Genomic DNA, 22,662 nt, shown 5'->3' on the forward strand with positions numbered 1-22,662 from the left:
CCCATTAGCAGGAGACCTCACAGAATGCAAATTGCAGGATGCAAATTACAAAACAACAAAACTTGGACTTGCATGGGTGCCACTGGGACAGGCTCATTGATTTTCATCGATGATGTAACACATGATGGCAGGAATAGAATGAATTCAGAAGTCTACAGAAACGTTTCAATCCTATATCATGAAGCAAGACAACGATCCAAAACTCACAGCCAAAACAACCAAGGGGTTCATCAGGGGTAAAAAGTGTAACTCAATATTACACACAATGCAAAACAAAACACAGAGAGACCCTGTGCCCTTATGAGCCAGGTGCTAAAACCAAAAATGATGACGTTTTCCTTACTTTGGAATAAACACTTTTACACTTTGACACACATAATTATTTCAAAATACAAACACCAGCCTTTGTAATGGCAAGTAATGGTACAGAATTACATAACCGTATCAAAAGTACGGTGGTAGTAGTAGGCTGTGGAACGGTTCCACTCACTTAACATGGTGGGAGATTATCTTCAGAGCTGCTGTGAGACCTGCTGTTTGATACAGTTTTCCAGAGCAAAAAAAAGTTGATGATGACACAGATAATGGAATTCTAAAAATGACCCCTCTGTGTCTGACAGTTGAACTGTGAGTTTTTACTTTCTTGCCATCTATGGTTTACATTTTGAGCATAAAGATAGAAAATAGAAAATATAAGAATGAATATCTATATAAAAGAGCAAGTGAGAATATTGTGTTGTTAGTGAAGATCCATAGTTTAAACAAAACACTTCAGCCCACAGGCTTGCATACGCCTTTGCTCCTTTCACACTTTTTCACCTTTTTCTTTCTTTTAAAATACAATGTCTGCCACTCCATGCCTCCATACATTACTTCCAAAAGTAATGATTGTTACAATCGCAGTACAGTTGTTGCCATGTGAGTAAATTACAGAGCCACGTGACTGTATACAAAGAAAAATGGAAGGGGCCTATAACACAACCCTGAGGGACCCCAGTAGTGAGGCTACAAGGTCCAGACAGATTCTCTCCAAGTTACCCTGTAAGTGTGGTACTTGGGGTCAGATACAAACAGGGAGTGTGGCCTGCCTTGAAATCCAATGGGTAGGCGTCAAGAGGGTTGTTGTGGTGGAGAACTGTTAGAACCTCAGTGTGAGAGAGCGGTGAAGAGGAAGTTAAGAGTAGAAGATGAAGAGGTGGATGTGGATGACAGGTGGTCTCAGGTGGGTGGGGAAATGAGGAGTGTTTGGCATCTGTGCGGGGGGGGTCGGGAAAGCCTGTGGAGAGATGAGAGGCCAGGAGTGTCCAGAGAAGAGGAAGCAGATCTGAGTGAGAGGGAGGGAGCTGATAGGACAGATGAGGCAAGAGAGGAGGGAGACGGGGAGAAGTAGAGGATTGATAGTTTGAGAGAGGGGAGAGTGGGATGTGAGGTTGCATATGGTTGCTCATACTTATCTTGCCTTCTGATGGCAACAAAATATTAAATAATGTTCTGAGAGGCCTGGTTGTTTTACCCTCATATCTAAGGTCAAATATGAAAAAAACAACATTAAATGATTGAATTGCAGTCAGGTGTGAAGTATACCGTTGTACACTTTGAGTTATTGCTTTGTGATTGATCAAGAAATTATTCTAATCAAAGTATAAGTATGTAAATACGAAATTCTGAAGTTCATATGAGATCAATAAAGATTTGTGTGGAATACAGAGGCCATTTTAATCTCTCTCTCTCTCTCTCTCTCATCCTGTGAATGCTGATCATGCACTTCCCTCTCCTCTGCTGTACGTCACAGCTCACAATCCCCATTATTAATGCTATTAATAGCCAATAAGCTATCAATGGTTCAGTTTACTCACATAATGATCTACAGGAGTGTCCACTACTGTAGCAATAGCAATGTTGGTGTTGAACGAAGTAATCAGCTCTTTATTATTTACTTTACTTTATTACTATTATTATGTCTATGCAAATGTAGGAAAAAGCTAAATCATGTACATAATAAAACAAACAGACAAATAAATGAATAAATAAATATTACTAATAAACACACAAAATAATTTTAAGATAAAAAGATATTTAAAATGAATTTAAAACAAAAACAAGATAAGAAATGAAAAATAAAGATACATTTAATCCTTCAAACACTGTTGGCCTAATCTGTGGGGGTGTCATATGTTATGTTAAGTATGTTGAGTTCAATTTGCCTGTTTTGTGGAAATGACTACAGTCTGTGGCAGCTCTCGTAGACGCCAGTCCTCCTCAGCATTATAGTAGCTTTAATATTCCCCCATTTTCTTTTATGCGGATGAATAGTTCATTATTTTACCTTAACAGCACCACATCATACAATCCCTCCATTTGTATTGCATTTATGACAAGAACAGAAGCAACACAACACAGTCTGGTCAAAGTATTACTGAGAACACATGAGAGTGGCCTCTCACTCTTATTAACATGTATTATTTGCGTAATGACGATTAAACGTTTGATCGATCTAAACTTTGACCCATTAACACGTGGTTATTAGAGTTGGTCACTTTAACAGCTGAATACATTGTGTTGGTTTTTATTCAGCACTCCTTCTCCTTTTAGTGACCCACTGTGAGCGCGCTGAGGATGCTGAGCAGATCGCGTGATGCTGCAGAGCTGCGCGGCGTCACAGGGAGTGGGAGGATTAATGTGTGGAGGTGAATGCACTGCCAGACGTTTTCCCTCGATGTTTGCGTCCGTGGACGTTGGATAATTAACTGCTCTGATTATAAAATAATACAACCCGACTGCGGTCTTATCAGGCTCTTCGTGCGGACAGATGTGTGAGCGCCACTTTGAGAGACTGCGGTAAAACCCGGCTGCTCATTGGCGAGCTCCTGACACGGAAACTTTAATTCATCTGAATGAGTTTGTGGATTTGGATGTGACATATATGTAACTGACACGGGGATTAATCTCACGAGAGCGTGTCTAAGCCACATCCCTCCCTCCCTCCATCCATCCATCCAGAGCAGAGGAGGTGGACGGACACGGCGGTTAGCCATCTCTGTTCCCGTTATGATGTGAGGTAGCTGTCCGGTCTCTCTGGAAACAAGGACACCCCCACGCACACGTTTCGGTCTGACTGTGTTATGCTCGCCTGTGAAACTAGCAGTCGACCAGAAGAGACAACCGGCTCTCTGTCTTTCACATGGGCGAAGACGAGGAGCGGTTCTGTGCCCAAACTCGCCGCGGTGGAAACGAAGAGGACAGGGATAGTGGTGCGTCTCTGGACCCGGACAGAGAGAGGAGATATGTGGAGCTGTTCAAGCAGCTGGACTTGAATAAAGATGGCAGGGTTGACATCAATGAATTGAGGATCGGACTGGCAGCTCGTGGTTTGCACCGGGGAGAGGCAGAGGAGGTGAGGCCGTGAAACAGGCTGATGCTAGAGACAGGTGCACAGTGTACCTCAGCTCCAGCTCAGGCTAAACCACTAGCCTGCTCTGTCCCATTCACATCTGCTTTGTTGGCATGCAGGGAAGAGACTCTGTCTGCAGTGCTGCATTAGTATTGGACTAACCCAGTTATTTTATTTTTTACATAGAAACACCAGAAATAGACACAAACAGCTAAACAAACAATCAAGAGTTAACAGTTGTTAAAATATAGAGAAGCAATCCATACTGTTGTCACATGCCTGCCAATAATGTTCTCAGAAGTTGAACCACCTGAAAGCAAAATATGAACTGCACTTTCCATTTGAAAAACACAAATTCAGTTTAATGGCAACGACTGATTTGACTGTATGATTTTTGGAATCTGAACGTTTGCAGTGTTCATACAGGACCACAGACAAATTAAGAAAAGAAAAAAGGTAGATAATCTTCACTTCATCATAAAGACATAATTATAAAGATACAGGAAATTATAGCATGAGCGTAGCCGTTATGAACATGCAGAGGTAAATTTCGGCTCTGTGCATGAAAGCTAATTTCATGCTGATACTGAAATAAACCACTGAAAAATCTTTTCTGCAAATAAACTGTGTTTAGGATTTAGGTTTGGATGAATAAATTTTGATCTGCATTAATATCATGAATACAAATACATACATGTATCATTATCACGAGTCTCTCTGGAGGCACAGGAAACTTAACCATTTTGAGAGCTCATCCAGCTCTTATCGTGGTTACCAACTAGACCCTCCTGAGTCATTTCACTCACTTAGGAATGTTCCTAATTACATTAAAAGACTTTTCCTATCCACCACCTGAGTTGAAATGCTGTTCAATAAAGTATGAGAGCACTGAGAGCAGTGTGTGGGGTTACACTCGTGTTTTCTCCATTACAGCCAAGGTAGCTACTAACTACAGCGTAGACGCCACACGGCTTTTCTACAGCAGCTACAGTAAAAGAAAATAGTTCCATTCCAGTCGCTTGCTTCAGTTTTCAAAACGTGGCTTCAAGTCAGTCTGACTTAGATGTTGCCTCAGTGCTTGCAGTATGGAAAAGAAAAAAAGGATAAAAAGTTAGAATGCTAAAAAAAATTAACAAGATTTACTTAATCATTTTGATTCATTAAGAATTTCTGTCACAGGGATTTCACCTAAAACTCATAAACAAGTAAACCAAAAATCATATTTTAAATACATTTTCTTGTATTCCAACTACTTTTTTCCTTTTTCTGGCAAATCTAATTTTCTGTCAGAGACAAGACTGTCAGATTGCACTGTTGTAGTTTTGTAGCTTCATAGTTTTGACCATCATTTGATAGCTGTTTGACAAGAAGCTGCTTCTGAAACACTACCTAACCAAATTCAATCTATTTTTAGGTAAAGACTCTGACCTTTTGAACAATACCAGGTCCCTGAAACTCAAAGAGCTAAATGGAATTCACCCATCATTCATTTTATTTTTGGCTGACATTCATAGTCAAAACAAGTATCTGTAGAACATAGCTTCTTAATTATTCTTATCTGAGCCAACAATTTTTCTACCTTTAAATAGTAACAGTGGTACAGTGCAGTCAAGTCCCTTGACTGTCATTTCATGTCATTAAATCAACCTCTTGCAGGTCAATCACTAATTTGTGTGGCCTGGTTATAGCACCATATAAAGACAACCTGTCCTAGTTTGTAGAGGAATCTAACCCTTTGTGGATGAATATTTTAACAGTCCATCTGTAAAACAAAACTGCTACACTGCCGACCTTGGCTGACAACTGATTTGTCTGTCTGGCTCATCACTTTACTGTGATCTACTTATCTCTGTCTTTGAGTCACGTGATTGGTTATGAAGATGACTCTTTCATAGACCTTTTCTACTTCAGGAACTACACCACAACATTTAACATTACAAACCACACCCCCACAAAATCATGTTAGAGGACAGATGAGAGTGTGACACTCCAAAAAAGTTAGCATGCCAGTGTGGGAGTTTTTTGGGTTCCTTAAAAAAAGACAATCTTGGTAAGTTACTGTTAGTTTGCTTACTCCAAAATGGGTTAAGTTGCATTAAGGCCTTGTTGTGTTGGTAATGCTAAGTTACCATGGTGTTGGACTTAATACTACTACTACTAATAATAATAATAATAACATCAACTTTATATGTAGAGCACCTTTCAACGACTTTAAAGTTTACATTGATTTTTTTTGCAATCACTTTACATACATTGCCATTGTCTATACTTTTCACTGTGGTACTCAATTCTCCTCTGTATGTGATTTTTGTGATGTACTACGTCTACTAGCTGCAGAAGTTCTCTCCTTAAGTTGTTATTATTCTTCACTCTTGGCAATTAACATTTTACTTTGAAATTGGTACCAAGAGCATCCTTAAAATGCTCAAACTTTTAATGAATACAGGCCCTGACCTATGCTGGCTCCAGGTTCAGCAAGGCTATAATCCACAAATCCTCCAAGCAACAAAATATTTTGCTGTCATTGGCTTCCAGTACTGCCCATATAAGTATTCTCTGATCTGCCACCACTACTTTAAAAACAGATGCAAACACTCTCTTTCACTCACATTCCATCACGAGCAAATTGCACATCTTTGTAGAGATACTTGCAGGGTTTGTGGGGAATCTGAAATATTGATGAGTGTTGTTAAAGGCTAATAACACATCGACTGCCTGAAAAATAGAAAGAGGACCAGCCCAAAATAATTCACTTCACACAAGTGTTTTCAATCTCAGAATCTAAAAATCCTCAAGTTTAGAAGCACAAAAGCATACACACTGGGATAGGGTATTAAGCGGAACACACTCCTCTGACTTTTGAGGGCTCTTAAGTTCCCTAGTGTTCCCAGCAAACTAGTTAAAGTAAATGAATTAAAACTGAGCTCCAACTACTGGGTTAAGGGTTGGGTGGCTCCAGAGTCCGTTTACCAAAAGAATGAAGCACTTGTGACACTTTGCTGCATACTGCAAATTACTGAGCAGTCATATCAGCCTAATCTGTTATTTCTTCTTTACATTTTCTCAGCTATAAAACCTATGTAAATTGGTACTAATTAGAGACAGTGTTCAATTTCTATATTTCCTGTTAATTCATTCAAATTAGGAGATAGTGTAACCTAGTCTGATACTTTTTGTGTACATTACATTATTTTATTTTGAGTGCAAAATCACTCAATACACTTTACAAAAAAGAAAAATGCAGAGATAGAAGATGATAATTCTAGAAAAAACAAAAACATAAAGATTACTCTGACTGTTTGTAGATGTCATGTTGCATGTATTGTGGGTTATGACCTCTTAACCTCTTAAACTCCACTTGCCTGTCAGTGCCCAATGTTAGGGTTAGACTTTTTTCTAACCCTAACCTTTGAAACAGAAAAAATAAAAAGCCAAAACGCCACTCTAACCCTTTCCAGCATACTGGTGAGTATGTGGAGCTTTAGAGGTTAAACAGTTGCTCCTGCCAAAGGCCAAAAACTTACTAATGCAGTTTTTTTTTTAGCTTTTAAACATTGCTATCACTATGAGTGTATTTATTCCACCCTCTGTGCACAGGAACCAGTTTTGTATTCTTTGACTCTCTTTCTCTCTCTGTCCTAATCAAGAGAGGAGAGATTATGTTTGCAGCAAGGTAAGATGTGGTTTACTTCTTGACTTTCACAGGAAGCACAGTGCCTTACATTCTGTCCTCTTCTCTCCTCACCTGTGTATCTGTGACACTCTCTATAGACCCCATGACTGTCACGTCCAAGCCATCTACATTACCGACACCCCCTCATCTGTGCACCTCTACTTCCACTATCTCCACCTCTGCCATCTCATCTTAAGTCATCTGTATTCCCTGCCGAATGACTGACAGTCTCCATCTGCCCCCACAGATAGTTCTAGAGAGTGACATCAACCATGATGGTTTGCTGGACTTCCAGGAGTTCTCTCAGTACCTGCGGGCTCACGAGAAGAGGCTGTGGCTCATGTTCCACAGTCTTGACCGCAACAATGATGGTGTGGGAATGCTAAACACCCACAAACACACAGACTTATGTTGTCTATCACGTCTTGCTGCTTGTTATCCAGTGATGCACATGAAATATACTGAAAATAATCTTTACACTGACAGAACAAACAGACTCCTTGTTAACACGTTCTACTTTGTACTGTAGGTCGAATTGATGTGGGGGAGATCCAGCACTCACTGCACAAGCTTGGAGTGGAGGTCACCATGGAACAGGCCTCCAGAATACTGCAGAGGTACAGTGTGTGTGTGTGTGTGTGTGTGTGTGTGTGTGTGTGGGGGGGGGGGGGGGGGGGGTTAATGAGGGATTCTAGAAGCTCAACATGTTCTGTTGATGGCACTGTACTGTATGCGTTACCTAACACTTTACCTCATGTAATTCGCTCACCCAGTATGGACCGGGATGGCACCTTGACTATTGACTGGATTGAATGGCGTGATCACTTCCTGTTCAACCCTTTCCACAACATGGAAGAGATCGTCCACTACTGGAAACACTCCCATGTAAGTCACTGGGTTCAAGTGATAGTAATGTTCCAGGTAAATTTTTTTTTACAATTGCTAAGTCACATTTCTCTGTAGGTCAGCACAGTGGAAGTCAGTGTGGACTAAACTGTGGATCACTTCATTGGTTTTACAGAAAATGCAATTCATGACCACATCTAAATATACAGGAGGGAATCTCGGTTTGTATGTGACTCTGGGAAAACCAAAATGACTTTCACGATTCAGACAAAAAAAGGAAAATAGGCTGCTGTTTCTTCCTTTTTAGTTTAAAACAGATAAACAAACTGCCTGAACAAAATGGACTTTTTCTTTCTTCATTCCAAAAAGGAAAAATGCATGAACTCCTAATTGCGACACCGAGTGCCTGTTTTCATTCCATCATAACCTTTGTGAAAGACTTGTGGGCAGTAGAGGTACAGTAGGCAGTAGAGGTAGAGTGGGTCGTACCTTGATCGGAAGGTCGGTGGTTCGATCCCTGACAATGTGTCAGCATGTCGAAGTGTCCTTAGGCAAGACACTGAAGCCCAACCTGCTCCTGAAGCAGCTTCAGTGTGTGAAAGAATAGTCTCATCCAACTTAGATTCCTCCCGAATGAATGAGGTGAATGAGGATGTGATGTGAAATACAGCATGGCACTGCAGCAGAAGAAGGTGCTCAGCAAAACATCTTTCAGTGGTGAAAATGACCTGAAAGGTGCTGTACAAAAAGACCATTTACCATTTGTACCAGGTGAGGAAAGGGGGCACTTACTGTCAATCCCTTAACCCCACAGAGGAGTTCTTTTCCTCATGGAGGTGGAAAATGTATGACCATCTTGAGAAGATTGCCGGGTATGGATCAGGCATTAGAAAGCTAACCCTAACCCAAATGCAGATGACAGGGTTAACTAACATTGTTGTATTTCTTCATCTGTAGATATTAAATTATTAGTTTTGTATTACTGGAATTTAGTTTCATTTTGTGGACTTGGAATTACTCCATATAAAGCCTAATGCTACCTGTTGTTTGAGAGTTTTATGGTCAATATATAATGAATAACAAAGCGTTAGCAGACAAATATTAGTTTTCAGGTACACAAATTGGTCCTAAGGTGTTTTGGTTACTTAAGTGCACTTTGACGTGAGATTAACTGCATGTCAGTAAAAAGAACAGTGACAGGACATATGTAGCATGACAAAACAGGAACAGGACAGATGAAACGTAACACACAGCATATAGTAGTAACTAGTCGTCTGCTCATCCATAACTTTACTTGTAAAGAAAGATTGTGTAGTTTGTAGTGATGCGGCATAGCCTATACAGTATGGTAAACTAATACCGATTGGCCCTATAACTTATATTTCTGTTATAGATGTTTGACATTGGGGAACATCTGACGGTGCCAGATGAATTCTCAGAGCGGGAGCGGCGGTCAGGTGTGGTGTGGAGGCAGCTGGTTGCTGGAGCAATGGCGGGGGCTGTGTCACGGACAGGAACTGCTCCGCTGGATCGCCTGAAAGTCTTCCTGCAGGTGGGTCATTTCACTGCCACTCCCACTGATACACAACAGATCAGCGATAAAGGAACTTTTTAAGAGCTGTAATGTAAACTATATAGCATAGATTGTGAACAATAGTGTCTCAAGAGACTTGTTGTTTCAGGAAAACTGGCGGTCTGTACGGTCTAATAATACCATGGCTTTCAGAGGAGATCCCTTTTTTATGAGGGGAGCGTGGCTGATTGCACATGAGAGGAGAGGAATGACTGTGACTCTTGGTGCAAAGAAACTGCAAGCATGTAGGCCTACTTTCTCTAATGTCAACACGTGATATATAAGTATCAGTAAATGACCACATCAAACATCATAGGATGATAAACTGACAACTAAACATGCAGAGTGACATTTTTAGTTGATTGGCACATGTAAGACACACATAGGTCAAATAGTAAAACAGCCTATAAGCTCACAAATGTATGAGAATGTATGTTAATCAAAATCAGACCACGCCAGGCTGCCTAAAAGCCCTGCATTAGCATTGTAAATACCAACAAAGATAGGCCAGGCTGCCTACAAGGGATCCAGTCCTCATCACATCCAATACAGTGCCAACAGTGAATGATACAGTTATTTGGAAATAGCCCTCACCGATTCTGGGCGTAGACTGAATGGCACTAAGTAAGTTTTTTTTCTGATGTTTGAGTTACAGTGAGTGAAGTCCATGATATTGCACTGCTACGCTTCAATGGTGATGGCAAGAATAGCATGCATGACAGAATTTTTTTATTTTTATAAGATTAATCACCCTCAATCAAACATCAATAGAAGTTTAATACTACACATGATCCATGATGATCAAGATACAGAAAAATAGAAATGCATGGCAAAAATAGCATGTTGTCAACATTTTAAACCCCCCCAAATTTTTCTTTTACAAATGATGTTTTCAGGGGAGCTCATGTGTGATTAAGAAGAGTTCACACCCTGATCGTTACAATGAGAACATGTATTTACAGTATTTAGTATTTTTTCTGTGACCCTGATGAGTGTATAGATCTACGCAAACTGACTGATGAGGTGATTTGAGGAAATCCCGTTCAGCCTGTCCTTCATTCAGAAATTCATCATGATTTCTACTTCCTTTGAAAAAGAGAAACAGCCAGTAAGATAACAGATATCAACTGAAATGTCATAGAAACATCCACCTCTATGGTCTAAAAATGACTCTGTCCCTCATATGCTGCACTAGCAGATATTCACTTACACTGACTTAGAGAAATGAAACAAAACGCAGGGATTGTTCAGGTAGGTGGTTGGAGCATTTAGAGCATTTAGGCTGGAGATAAACCTCCAATGTCTCCTCATGCTAGCATCATTTCACTGAAGGTGTGGTTTAATTGGACTTGAAGTGTTAAAGGGGCAAACAGTATTTTTATTTTAACAATGAACTAGACGATTACTTGTATCTGAATGAGTCACTTGTACCAATGAACTAACAGAGAATTTTTTCAGCTCTACAGAGCTTTATCATCCTTTATCTCACTGTTATGGTTTTCCAGCCAGCTGTTATTGTTTTGGTTCACCTTAACCACTCTCATAGCATCATTTTCAGACACAACTGGCAGCTGTACAATGCAACCTGCTCAGCAGCAAACAGCCGTCAAATATAGTTAGAGACTAGCTGGTGAACACAGATGATATCTTGTTCAAGATATTGTGCTAAAATTAATGAATTCCTTTGTAGTCTGTGTACGCTAACCTACGGTAACGTTTTAAACGTAGCCCAGACTGCAGTTCCATGACTGACCGGGCAGTGTTTGTGCGTCCAGGTACACGGCTCTACGTCTCGGGGGATTAATCTGTGGTCTGGACTGAGAGGAATGGTCCAAGAAGGAGGCGTCGTCTCACTCTGGAGGGGCAATGGCATTAATGTCCTCAAGATTGCCCCTGAATCTGCCATTAAGTTTATGGCCTATGAGCAGGTCAGTGAATTCAAATCAATCAACAGCAAAGACAAAAAAATCTGTCTCCTAGCTGACTAAGTTTGGATAATCAAATTCTGTGTATACCCTTGCTCTCGTGCTGCATCATATCACTACCACCCTTCTGTGCTCTCCTAATATCTTCTTCCATGTTCTATGCCTTCCCCTCTCCTGTTCTTTCTCCTACTGTAGATTAAGTGGTTGATCCGAGGCAGGAAAGAAGGGGGCAGTTTAAGGGTACAAGAGAGGTTCATTGCTGGCTCTCTGGCGGGAGCTACCGCCCAGACCATCATCTACCCCATGGAGGTCAGTTTACAAATGGCGTAATTGCAAGGTTCATATTAGGATACAGCTTAAAGGCCAATTTACATATTCTTTTCATTGTATTCAGTTTTAATTGATTGCAGATCAACTTCTGGTGCAGAAAAGCTGTAAAATCATCCAAGGTTGGCTCTCAAGCATCACATCTCACTGAAAGACGTCCCGAGCCACTTTTAGTTTAGTATTGGAGCCAACCACTCCTCACTGATGGGAGTAATTTGAGAAATGACATTACAGTTTTTTATAATCATTGCTAAGTCAGATTTCTCCATTGACTTCACTTTTTTAAAACACTTCACATAGTCCTCATTACTAACATGCAGTTCAGCAGAATAGTTCATCCCTCATCCAAAATGCACTAGTGCAACAAAAACACTTCATATACATCTTAGCATCTTAGGATCAACTTGTGTACTCAAACACTGACAACATTTGTCTACCAATAGACTTTTTCATTCATTATATATAGATCATAAAAATCACTAACAACATGTTTCTACCTTCTTCAATCTCTCTTGGGTAGGTGCTGAAAACTCGTCTTACATTAAGGAAGACGGGACAATACTCAGGTATGGCTGATTGTGCTCGACAGATCCTGAAGACAGAGGGAATCCGGGCTTTCTACAGGGGATACGTGCCAAATACACTGGGCATCATCCCCTATGCTGGCATCGACTTGGCTGTGTATGAGGTGTGTGTACATGTTTCTACAGTGTGACCTGTTAAATGTGTAATTTTAAGTAATGAGATTGCTGGTTTTAGTCAAACTCATTATTCTATAATTTTCTTATTGATTATGAATCACAGGAAAAGACCCAAACCATCAATGCATAAGTGTGACTCTCAGTACTTCCCTGTGGCTCTTAGTCCCTAGCCTACTGGTTCCTATTCAAAATGAAAATCTTTTTCAAGTGTCAGTAATTTCCTAACTACTAGACAGTAGATTTGAGCAAACATCACTCAATCAGGAGGAAGCACCACATTTATGTTTTTGTTTGCACATTTTTAGCAGCAGATTAATGTCCACAAGTCCATAATGTCCATATGTCCATAATTTTTTACACCTCTAGATTGTCATCAGTTTTCTGGAATAGTCTGCACGTATGGCTGTCCTTGAAAAACAAAATCACAACTTATAGTTATTGTAGTTACAATGCTTTTGGAATTCCTTTGCAGGACAAAAAGGTTAAATATACTATAAACATTCTAATTCTGCTGGTTTATTTGCGTCAGTGAATGTAACTTTGGATTTATCAATGACGCTTCGGAGACCTTTTTGTGAATGTGAATACATCACCTCACCTCCTCAAACTGGAAACGATTCACATGTTCAGGATAAAACACACATTTCAGTTATAAATGTGCCTGATACTGTGGCACACAACGCACAAGCCGAAATAAATCCAAGCGCCAGTGTGTCAAGTGTGGGAAATACAAAATTGGAAGTCACAGGCATCGAGCTCCACTCGTAGAAGGTCCAGTGATTCAACCACCTCATTGGTGTGCATCAAAGCTGAGGTGGACGTGGCTGTGTTCATTGGAAAGCAACATTTATTGAAAGAGAAACATAATTTGGAAGAGCAAAAGGAGCAGCTACAATAAAGGGAGGAGCAACTTCAACTGTGTCCAGTTTTCCCATCTTCAAAATCTAATGGCATGGAATCAAATTGTGACAGCAGTTGGCCATGCTGACCCTCACATAACAGGAGCAAGACCTAAGGATCAAAATGGAAAACATACAGCCCCAGAATCATCAGAATCCATCGAAGCACCAAAATAGACATTCAACCACCAAATCTAACCTCCTACAATGCAGAGTGGTGGAGGAGTGGTGGTGATGGAGAGGTGTTGGGAAGTGACAAATTTACAAATATGGAGAGACAAATGAAACAGCTTCAGCATCAGTGTCTCTCATTCTTACCAAATAAGTGATTTGAGTTTTTTTTCAACACTGATTTTTTACAATGTCAAACATTCATAAGAGCATTCAAGGCAAGACCAATAACCCAAGAGACTGCTTACATTTCCTCAAGCAGTACAGAAGAGGGCAGCCAGAAGTTGTCAGCATATGGCCTCTGAAAGAGATCATGTCAAGGCCAAAACTTTGTTATGAGAGCATTTTGGAAAACAACAGATCACTTCAGTCTACATGGAAAAGGCTCTTTTATGTGAATCAATTAAATCAGATGATAGAACAGCTCTAGAAGTGTACAATCTCTTTCTTAAAGGATGTTGCAACACCAGGGAAGAAGAACACTACATGGTTGAGCTTTATATGGCTGCCAGTATGCTCTGTGTTATAAAGAAACTGCCCTACAATCTAAGGGCCAATTGGCCTGTGAGCGCAGTAACTATTAGTGTGAGCTACCCAGCACAAACGGAGGAGTAGGCCAGTGCACAAAGGTAACATTCCTTGACAGAAAGACCTTCAAGGATGGCCACACCGGAGACATGTACCCCTACCTGAAATAGATTGTGAGATTGAGCTGCTGATTAGTATAAATGTGCCCAAGGCATTGAAGCCTTTGTAAGTCATTCACATTGTAGATGACCTACCCTACACAGTCAAAACTATTCTAGGATGGACTGTGAATAGGAGTCAGGAGGAGACAGCAGTTGTGAAACTGTCTGTAAACAGCCCCAGATCAGTGTGAAGAGGATCTAGGTTGCAGGACTGGACCGTGGAAGCAGGAGTTTATGGTTTACTTCCCTGAATATGATCAACATGAACAGCAGGGACTTTCAAAAGTGGACTGCCAGTTTATGGACCTTGTTACAAAGTCTGCTGAATTGGTTGATTGCCATTATAGAGGTGGTTTACCTTTATTGAAAAAAGGATATAAACATGCCAACAATCACAGGATTGATGAACAGTGCTTTCTGAACCAAGGAAGGAGGTTTAACACAGGTGATTCATTTCAAGTGAAAAGCAAAGCATTTTTATAGATGATATCATGCACAGAGCATTCCAGCTGAAGGCCTGGAGCACAGTGATGGTAGGATGTGGTATCTATTACATCATGGATGGTCACACTCAAAGAAAAAGAAGATTCAGGTGGTATTTGACTGTGTAACAACATTCCAGAGGAGTAATCTTAGAATGATCATAGATTTTACTAACCACTGATTGGAGTCATGGCTAGATTCTAAAGTGGCCATAGACAGAATCATCAAAAAGGCCCAACAGAGGATAAACACTGCTGATCCAGCTCTACGCCACACTCATCCACCTGCAAACATGTATTAATGTCAGTGTGAGGGGGCTGCCTCTTAGGATGGTGCCCCAAGCAATTAAAGCACCTCAGTAGTCCCCCAGGAGGTGAACTGCTGTCTAAATACACTTGCAGCCACAAAATTCCTTGTATGTGCACACATACTTGGCCACTAAAGCAGATTCTAATTCAGATTCTGGTCCTTTCTAGGAGGGAGAAGGGAATCTCAAGTTCTCTCTTATAATTCAATACAGTGAAAAACATCCCTGTCCCACCTGCACTATTTCACTGATAAATAACCTCTGGGATGTCCAGTGTAGCAACATTCCAACAGCAGCTTTGCAGCACAAATGTCAGAAAATCTGGATCTCATAGATCACCAGTTTTTGAAATGTGTTGTATTTATTGACTCTCTCTACCCCTGTCCATCTTAACTCTTAACTCTTATATCCCTACTTTTCTTTCTGCTTATGCTTTAAGACTCTAAAGAACGCCTGGCTCCAAAGGTACTGTGTAGAGTCAGCAGATCCAGGAGTTTTGGTCTTGCTTGGCTGTGGTACCGTCTCTAGCACCTGCGGCCAGCTGGCATCCTATCCTCTCGCTCTTATTCGGACACGTATGCAGGCACAAGGTGAGATATATTATAGATTCAGATATATTCCAAACATACTGACCATACACAATGATTCAGCAATGAATCTGCCTCTTATATGAGCCACTGTAACTGCCATTGTTTCTCCTCTTTCAGCCATCACTGAAGATAAACCCAAGCTGACCATGGTGGGCCAGTTCAAATACATCATATCTCATGAAGGTCTACCAGGCCTGTACCGTGGCATCACCCCCAACTTCCTCAAAGTCATTCCGGCTGTCAGCATCTCCTACGTGGTGTATGAACACATGAAGAAAGTTCTCGGAGTGGGTTACTAGACAGAGACAAAGAAGAGGGAATACTGGCAAAAAGCACATAGACTTCATTATGCAAGAGAAGAAACACAGGGGAGGTGGTGATGTACTTTCACAAACCTCTGAAGAAAAAGAAAGGAAGTCGAGGAATACGTGAAAGGAGAAAAGAGCCATTTACCAGATGGGGCTGGTACTGCTGTATGCTGCACTTCCTGTTGTCAGTTTCAAGCTTGTATAGCTTGGGGGTAGTTTGCAGGTAGATCATATTCATTTGTGGAATTTGGAGAAGACAACGAGGTAAATATTTCTCATGTCTGGTACCATTGTTTTACATACATACAGGAAATGCATTTACTCCCAGATTTTAGCCATCATCTTGACTTAGTGAACCAGGAACCAAGTAGAATAAAAAAAAAAAAAAAAAGAGTATGCAAGTTGTTTGATTCAGCTGAGAATATGTTAGTGTCACATAATGTTCTGAAATACCACTTATGTCTGGAGAAAATAGGGTTGAATGGTCAATACCAGTGTAAAGAGTAGAATTACCCTTTTCACGTCATGCAGCAAGTAATGCATTAGCATTTAACCGATTGGCCAGTGTTGCTCAGTGACGTTGCATTGCGTTGAATCTATGTCCAACAGTTCTGTTGGATATGCCTGCTTTTTATTGCTAAAGCCCTCAGTGTTAGAAACCCCACAATATCAATGCAGTGACGTCATTGATATGAATGAGCCAGCTGTGTTTTTTGCACGTTGTACTAATGTCCACTGCCTTAGAAGTCCTAAAAACTTAAATCTGAAGTATTTAATGACAACATTAAATATTCATGACTAAATAAACAACAATAGAAAATAATAACAATCCAGATATCCAAATATCGTTAGTTATATAGTTAAATAGTTATTATTATTATTTTGTAAGAGTCAAGCAATCAGAAACTCACCAACATAAGCAAACTTTCCACCAACGGTCACCACCTTGTAATTAAAAGGTGGCTAAATACTGATTGGTGCTCAGAAAGAACATCACCTGTTTGCATATGGGCCTGTTCACTTCCAACCCGTGAGAAAAGCACAGGCTAAAGAACATTCAGATAATCTGTCATGTGAAGTCACCAAAACTGACCTTTGGCTGGAAATGTTGTGTTCATGTAGAAATCCATCTATCAGAGTAGGAAGCTGGAAGAGAAAGAAAGTTTTCGGGAACTTTAAGGTTAAGAGTTCTCACCTCTAACATTTCCATTTAGGAGTAAAAAAAATAATGTCATTCTTCATTTTAAGAAGTTTTGAGTTGAAGGTACTTTTAGACAGTGAATAGTTGCCACTGCTGCCTGTTTGTTTCAGTGTGAACTGTGGTTGGTGGGAGCAGCAAGGAGAACTGCAACTTTTGTGAAAACAGTTATTTTTGACTGATGTCTGAATTAATTAAGCTTTTTCAAATTGCCTCCAGGGCATACTGTGTCCGTGGCAACCACAGAAACCACACCAAGAACAAGGATACAGGAGCTAATTCTACAGGTTTAAGGCCACTCAAAGCACAAAGCATTCTTTTACGCACCTAATACTTTCATTGCAGTAATTTTGTGCTTAACAGGAGAGAAACCCAGAATGTTTACCCAGAAGAAACACAGTATTACCAAACCAGAAAGGACAGAACATTCATATCCATGGAGTGGCTTTGACACAATAATGGAAAGGCATAGAATCTGGTAGTATCCCTAAATACAAGTGCATCTAAACTATCTACTCTGTGGACTTTTCTAGTCGAATCTGTAATGTCCTGAGGACATTTCGAGTGTTTGGTCTAACAGTGCTGCACATGGCTACATCTCAGTGCAAACTCCGGTTAAACGATGAACTCGAAGTGTTCTTGGAACAGTTTAATATTTGAACAGTAACATACAGGTGTTTTGTTTCTTTGCGCCTAATGATTGGACTTTGTAAGTGTGATGAACATAGGTGTGAGGTTGAAGAGGCACTCTTTGAATTTATCAAATATTCATGTTCAAGTACCTGAAAAGCTCAAGTTATAGGATGATAATTGTTGCACTCGCTCTGAAGTGTAAGTTAAAGGGCCTCTAGTTTCATGGCGGTGTAGTGCAGCAGTATTTGCAAGACCAAAAGTCGCAGCTAATTAAAAATAATGATCTATGTTGGTTGTCCCACATCTCAGTCATCTCACCTATTGATATCACACTTTTAAAGCAGTTTAACTCATATCATCCATTGTGGTAGTTATACAACTTTATCTTAGTTTGAAATAAACCAGTCCCAAATTATGGTCAGTTTACAACCACATCACACAGTTTTCAGTAGCAGATTCAGTTTGCTCAGTTGTCATGAGATGGATATATTGACACCTAGGCTCAGTAGCTGTTATGATTTCATCCTTAGCACTTTTAGAGCTTCTCATCCACGTGGGTTATGCATTAAATGTGCGCTGTGGGGTACTGTGTGTAAACCAACAAAAGTTATATTTACAATCAGTGTTATTCACAAGAACGCACTATGTATATCCTTGAGGTCTAACAAATGGGTTGAATGCATTTTCGTCCTCATAAAACATTTGCAAAGCCTCTTGAAGTATTTGAAATCCAGCATTGTTTACAAGATTTACTAGCTCGCAGTGTTCTTTTCCCCCGCCTTTGCTGGCACATTGCTGCATAGATGTTGGTATGTTACTGCAACCCTGATCAGTGAAAAAATGTGACACAATTGGCAGGACTGTGCATTGCGTCACCTGTGTGCACGTGTGTTAATGTTCACGTCCATCCACACGATACACAAATTGGCGTCTCACTCGTACAAAAACTTCTCCACAGCACTACTAGAGATCCAAAACTCCTTCAGGCTTCCTTTGAGCATCAAAGTTCATTCCTTACCGTGGAAATAGTATTTGTAACAAAAATAAACCCCAACTCAGGTTCCATTTCCCAGCTATCAACGGTAACACCTGACATGCACAACTAAGAAAACTGAGGGTTTATTGCTGAGGAAGACTGTGTGATGCAATTGAAAGCTCAGACATGTTTGCTACAAATATATTATTTTGGGATATTGTGGGAGTCAGGGTTCATTAGAGATTCTGATTGTAGAGAGATGACTGGAAATGAAAAAGCGATGGATTGAATGGTGACAACAAAGGAGTCACAGGAGTTTAAACAGCAACACTGCGGTTTATAGTTGGCATCTTAACCTCTAAACCTCTTCCTTTCCCTTTAAACAAAATGAAATGTAAAAGTCAGTCCCAGGGTAACCCTAGTATTTTTGTGCAGCCTCTAAGCAGAACTTGGAATGAGATTATTTTGTTCAAACCACTATTTCTAAGGTTAAGAATGAACTTTCATGCTCAATAACTAAGCTTAGTTGTGATTTATCACATCATAATAACACTTGTTCTGTTGTGAATATTCAACAGTGAACAGTGAATAATATTTTTTTGATGACATGCCTTTCTATTATAATCAGTAAAACGTTATAACTTTATCAGCCTATGTGTTCTGTCCATGGTTTCTCCAGAAGAGATGTGTTTACCACTTGTCTGTCATAGCTGGTGTAGTAGCCAAAGATGAACAGAGTAGGTGAAAACCCACAACAGGATCACCATGCTCAAACACAGAGTGGACTATTCTACCATGAAACTGGAGACCAGTGTGTTCTGTGTGCATTATGGCACATTTGGAGGCAGATGATTAGCCATCCTAAGCATACCAAACCATTTGATTTTCCGAACTTGTATTATATTTTTAGATATTTAAAGGATATTGAACAATTTTCTATTCCTTGTTCCCTGCACTGGAGCTTCAGCCAAAAACTGCAAGTGTCATTATATGGAATATGGGAGCTATATGGAAAGAAGGGAAATAAATGATTAAATGTGTGGTTGTGCATGACTTTTATCATATTTAGGTATAACTTGAACATGAATTGCACAAAAAACATTATATAGTACTTTGTTGAATGTCATTATTTGTATAGTAGACAAAAATATATATCATTTATATTATTATGCTTATGAATGCCTGCTTCCCTAAAGAGTTTTCTTTTCCTCCCTTGCAAGCGTACTTGAAATAATGAATGCTTGTTGCCATTGGGGCCTTGCAAGCATGATATGTAAAGCATGAGTGCATGTTTCCAAGCCTTTTGTGAAAGTGTAGCCAGCTAGCTTCAGTGTGTGAGGACTGTATTGCCTTTCTTCTAAAAGCTATTTTCAACCCAGAAGATGGAGCTGTTATAGTGAATTTGATTAAGAAACAAAAAACAAAAAAAAAACACGAGAGAAGCTTTCTAGTTTTGATAAATCAGTCAGTTAAATGTATGTGTGCGCTTAACATCACAGTGATGGAATTAAACCTGTGACACTGTACAAAGAAAGGGGCTCTAAATGTTAAACAGTAAATGTGTCAACACCGTACAGCTGTTTCCATTTGTACAACTGCAGCACTGTCTTTTAACAATTATTTGCACATGGTCATCTTTAAAGCTGTACTAATTAAAATACAACACAACATTAACACATCACGTAAGAAAGTTGTCATGATGAATGTGTTAGCAATTGCAATAATTACTTATTTACACATTCAGCGGACACAGAGCAAGATTAGCATTTATTTGGAGTCACATTTGCATCCACCTGAAGAATGTAGGTCGACTAGAGAGAAAAATATCTGGATTGTTAGCTGGTAGAGGACTGTACGGAAATGATTGGGGCAGGGTGGGGGTATCAGAGAAGGAGTATGGTTGTATATTATGTCTTTTTGTTTAAAGGAGGATAGTCTGACCTTTTTGAGAGCAAGGGAAACTTTCGTTTTAGTTTTTTGACCTCAGATCTACTTTCCACATTATATTTCAACCTTCCCTTGCAACATGTAAAAGTGGGTCATAAATATTGACAGTTTTGGACATTCACAAAATAAGGGTGATGTAGTATCTGAAATGTATTATTGTTACACTCTTCCAATCACACTTGAAATTGGATGTTGCAGCATAGAAAAACAATATTGTAGGAAAATTATATTGTAATGTCAAATTTTTAGATTCAAAATGGTAAAGACGTGGAATTTTGATAGCAAACAACAATACTTTTAATTTGTAAAAGATTTATGACCGAATCTGTCAAAAAGATTTTAAAGGCTCTTTAGATAATGAATGAAAATAAAAAATATGTATAAGTCTAGTCTGTCTTTTCATATGTCAATTGCACTCACTTTAACATAAGTTACATTTGTAATTGTACTGCATTAAAGCGTTATCTGAAGTCATGTGATCAGAGTGTGTGCATGTGAGAGCATCAGCCAATGGACATCTTCCCTGAACCAGAAGTTCACACATACTATATAGAATAGAATAGAATAGAATAGAATAGAATAGCCTTTATTGTCATTGCGGTACAATGAAATTAGGGGTGCTGCTCCAATTTGGTGTAAGAAAAATGTTAACAAAAATAAGATAAGAATAGAATAACAATAGAATATAATAAAAGGAATATAACAATATACATAGTATATGTAAATATATATGTACAAAATGCTACATGTCTGTAGAAAGGCTTTGCATGATGTCAGTATATCACATTTATATACAGTACAGGCCAAAAGTTTGGACACACTTTCTCATTCAATGCGTTTTCCATATTTTCATGTTTCTTCAAAGTAGCCACCCTTTGCTCTGATTACTGCTTTGCACACTCTTGACATTCTCTTGATGAGCTTCAAGAGGTAGTCACCTGAAATGGTTTTCACTTCATAGGTGTGCCTTGTCAGGGTTACTTAGTGGAATTTCTTGCCTTATTAATGGGGTTGGGACCATCAGTTGTGTTGTGCAGAAGTCAGGTTGATACACAGCCGAAACTGTTGAATTCATATTATGGCAAGAACCAATCAGCTAAGTAAAGAGAAGCGAGTGGCCATCATTACTTTAAGAAATGAAGGTCAGTCAGTCCAGAAAATTGCAAAAACTTTGAATGTGTCCCCAAGTGCAGTCGCAAAAACCATCAAGCGCTACAACGAAACTGGCTCACATGAGGACCGCCCCAGGAAAGGAAGACCAAGAGTCACCTCTGCTGCTGAGGATAAGTTCATCCGAGTCACCAGCCTCAGAAATCGCAAGTTAACGGCAGCTCAGATTAGAGCCCAGATGAATGCCACACAGAGCTCTTGCAGCAGACACATCTCTAGAACAACTGTTAAGAGGAGAAAGCGCAAATCAGGCCTTCATGGTCAAATAGCAGCTAGGAAACCACTGCTAAGGAAAGGCAACAAGCAGCAGAGATTAGTTTGGGCCAAGAAACACAAGGAATGGACATTAGACCAGTGGAAATCTGTGCTTTGGTCTGATGAGTCCAAGTTTGAGATCTTTGGTTCCAACCGTCGTGTCTTTGTGTAATGCAGAAAAGGTGAACGGATGGATTCTACATGCCTGGTTCCCACCGTGAAGCATGGAGGAGGAGGTGTGATGGTGTGGGGGTGCTTTGCTGGTGACACTGTTGGGGATTTATTCAAAATTGAAGGCATACTGAACCAGCATGGCTACCACAGCATCCTGCAGCGACATGCCGTCCCATCCGGTTTGCATTTAGTTGCACCATCATTTATTTTTCAACAGGACAATGACCCCAAACACACCTCCAGGCTGTGTAAGGACTATTTGGCCAAGAAGGAGAGTGATGGAGTGTTGCGCCAGATGGCCTGGCCTCCACAGTCACCGGACCTGAACCCAATCGAGATGGTTTGGGGTGAGCTGGACCGCAGAGTGAAGGCAAAAGGGCCAACAAGTGCTAAGCATCTCTGGGAACTCCTTCAAGACTGTTGGAA

The 22,662-nt window shown here is 40.0% G+C and overlaps 1 protein-coding gene across 1 annotated transcript; it reads left to right on the forward strand.

Annotated features, from left to right (window-relative positions):
- The first annotated feature begins 1,099 nt into the window (after positions 1 to 1,099).
- LOC139216300 (mitochondrial adenyl nucleotide antiporter SLC25A23-like) lies at positions 1,100 to 22,234 on the forward strand. Its single transcript, XM_070847391.1, has 12 exons — positions 1,100 to 1,222; positions 3,143 to 3,394; positions 7,312 to 7,435; positions 7,594 to 7,681; positions 7,838 to 7,949; positions 9,304 to 9,462; positions 11,259 to 11,411; positions 11,604 to 11,717; positions 12,256 to 12,423; positions 15,425 to 15,575; positions 15,693 to 15,862; positions 21,869 to 22,234. The coding sequence occupies exons 1-12, from the start codon at positions 1,100 to 1,102 to the stop codon at positions 22,232 to 22,234; spliced, it is 1,980 nt and encodes a 659-aa protein (XP_070703492.1).
- The last annotated feature ends 428 nt before the right edge of the window (positions 22,235 to 22,662 follow it).

The sequence above is a fragment of the Pempheris klunzingeri genome, chromosome 17 (assembly GCF_042242105.1).
Source record: "Pempheris klunzingeri isolate RE-2024b chromosome 17, fPemKlu1.hap1, whole genome shotgun sequence".
NCBI classification, from domain to species: domain Eukaryota; kingdom Metazoa; phylum Chordata; class Actinopteri; order Acropomatiformes; family Pempheridae; genus Pempheris; species Pempheris klunzingeri.

Excerpts from the sequence above, each read along its gene's own strand:
- LOC139216300 (XM_070847391.1), top strand. The coding sequence starts at position 1,100 with ATGGGTAGGCGTCAAGAGGGTTGTTGTGGTGGAGAACTGTTAGAACCT. Across the intron at positions 12,424-15,424 it reads TCGACTTGGCTGTGTATGAG|ACTCTAAAGAACGCCTGGCT; the intron begins GTGTGTGTACAT and ends TTATGCTTTAAG. Across the intron at positions 15,576-15,692 it reads GACACGTATGCAGGCACAAG|CCATCACTGAAGATAAACCC; the intron begins GTGAGATATATT and ends CTCCTCTTTCAG.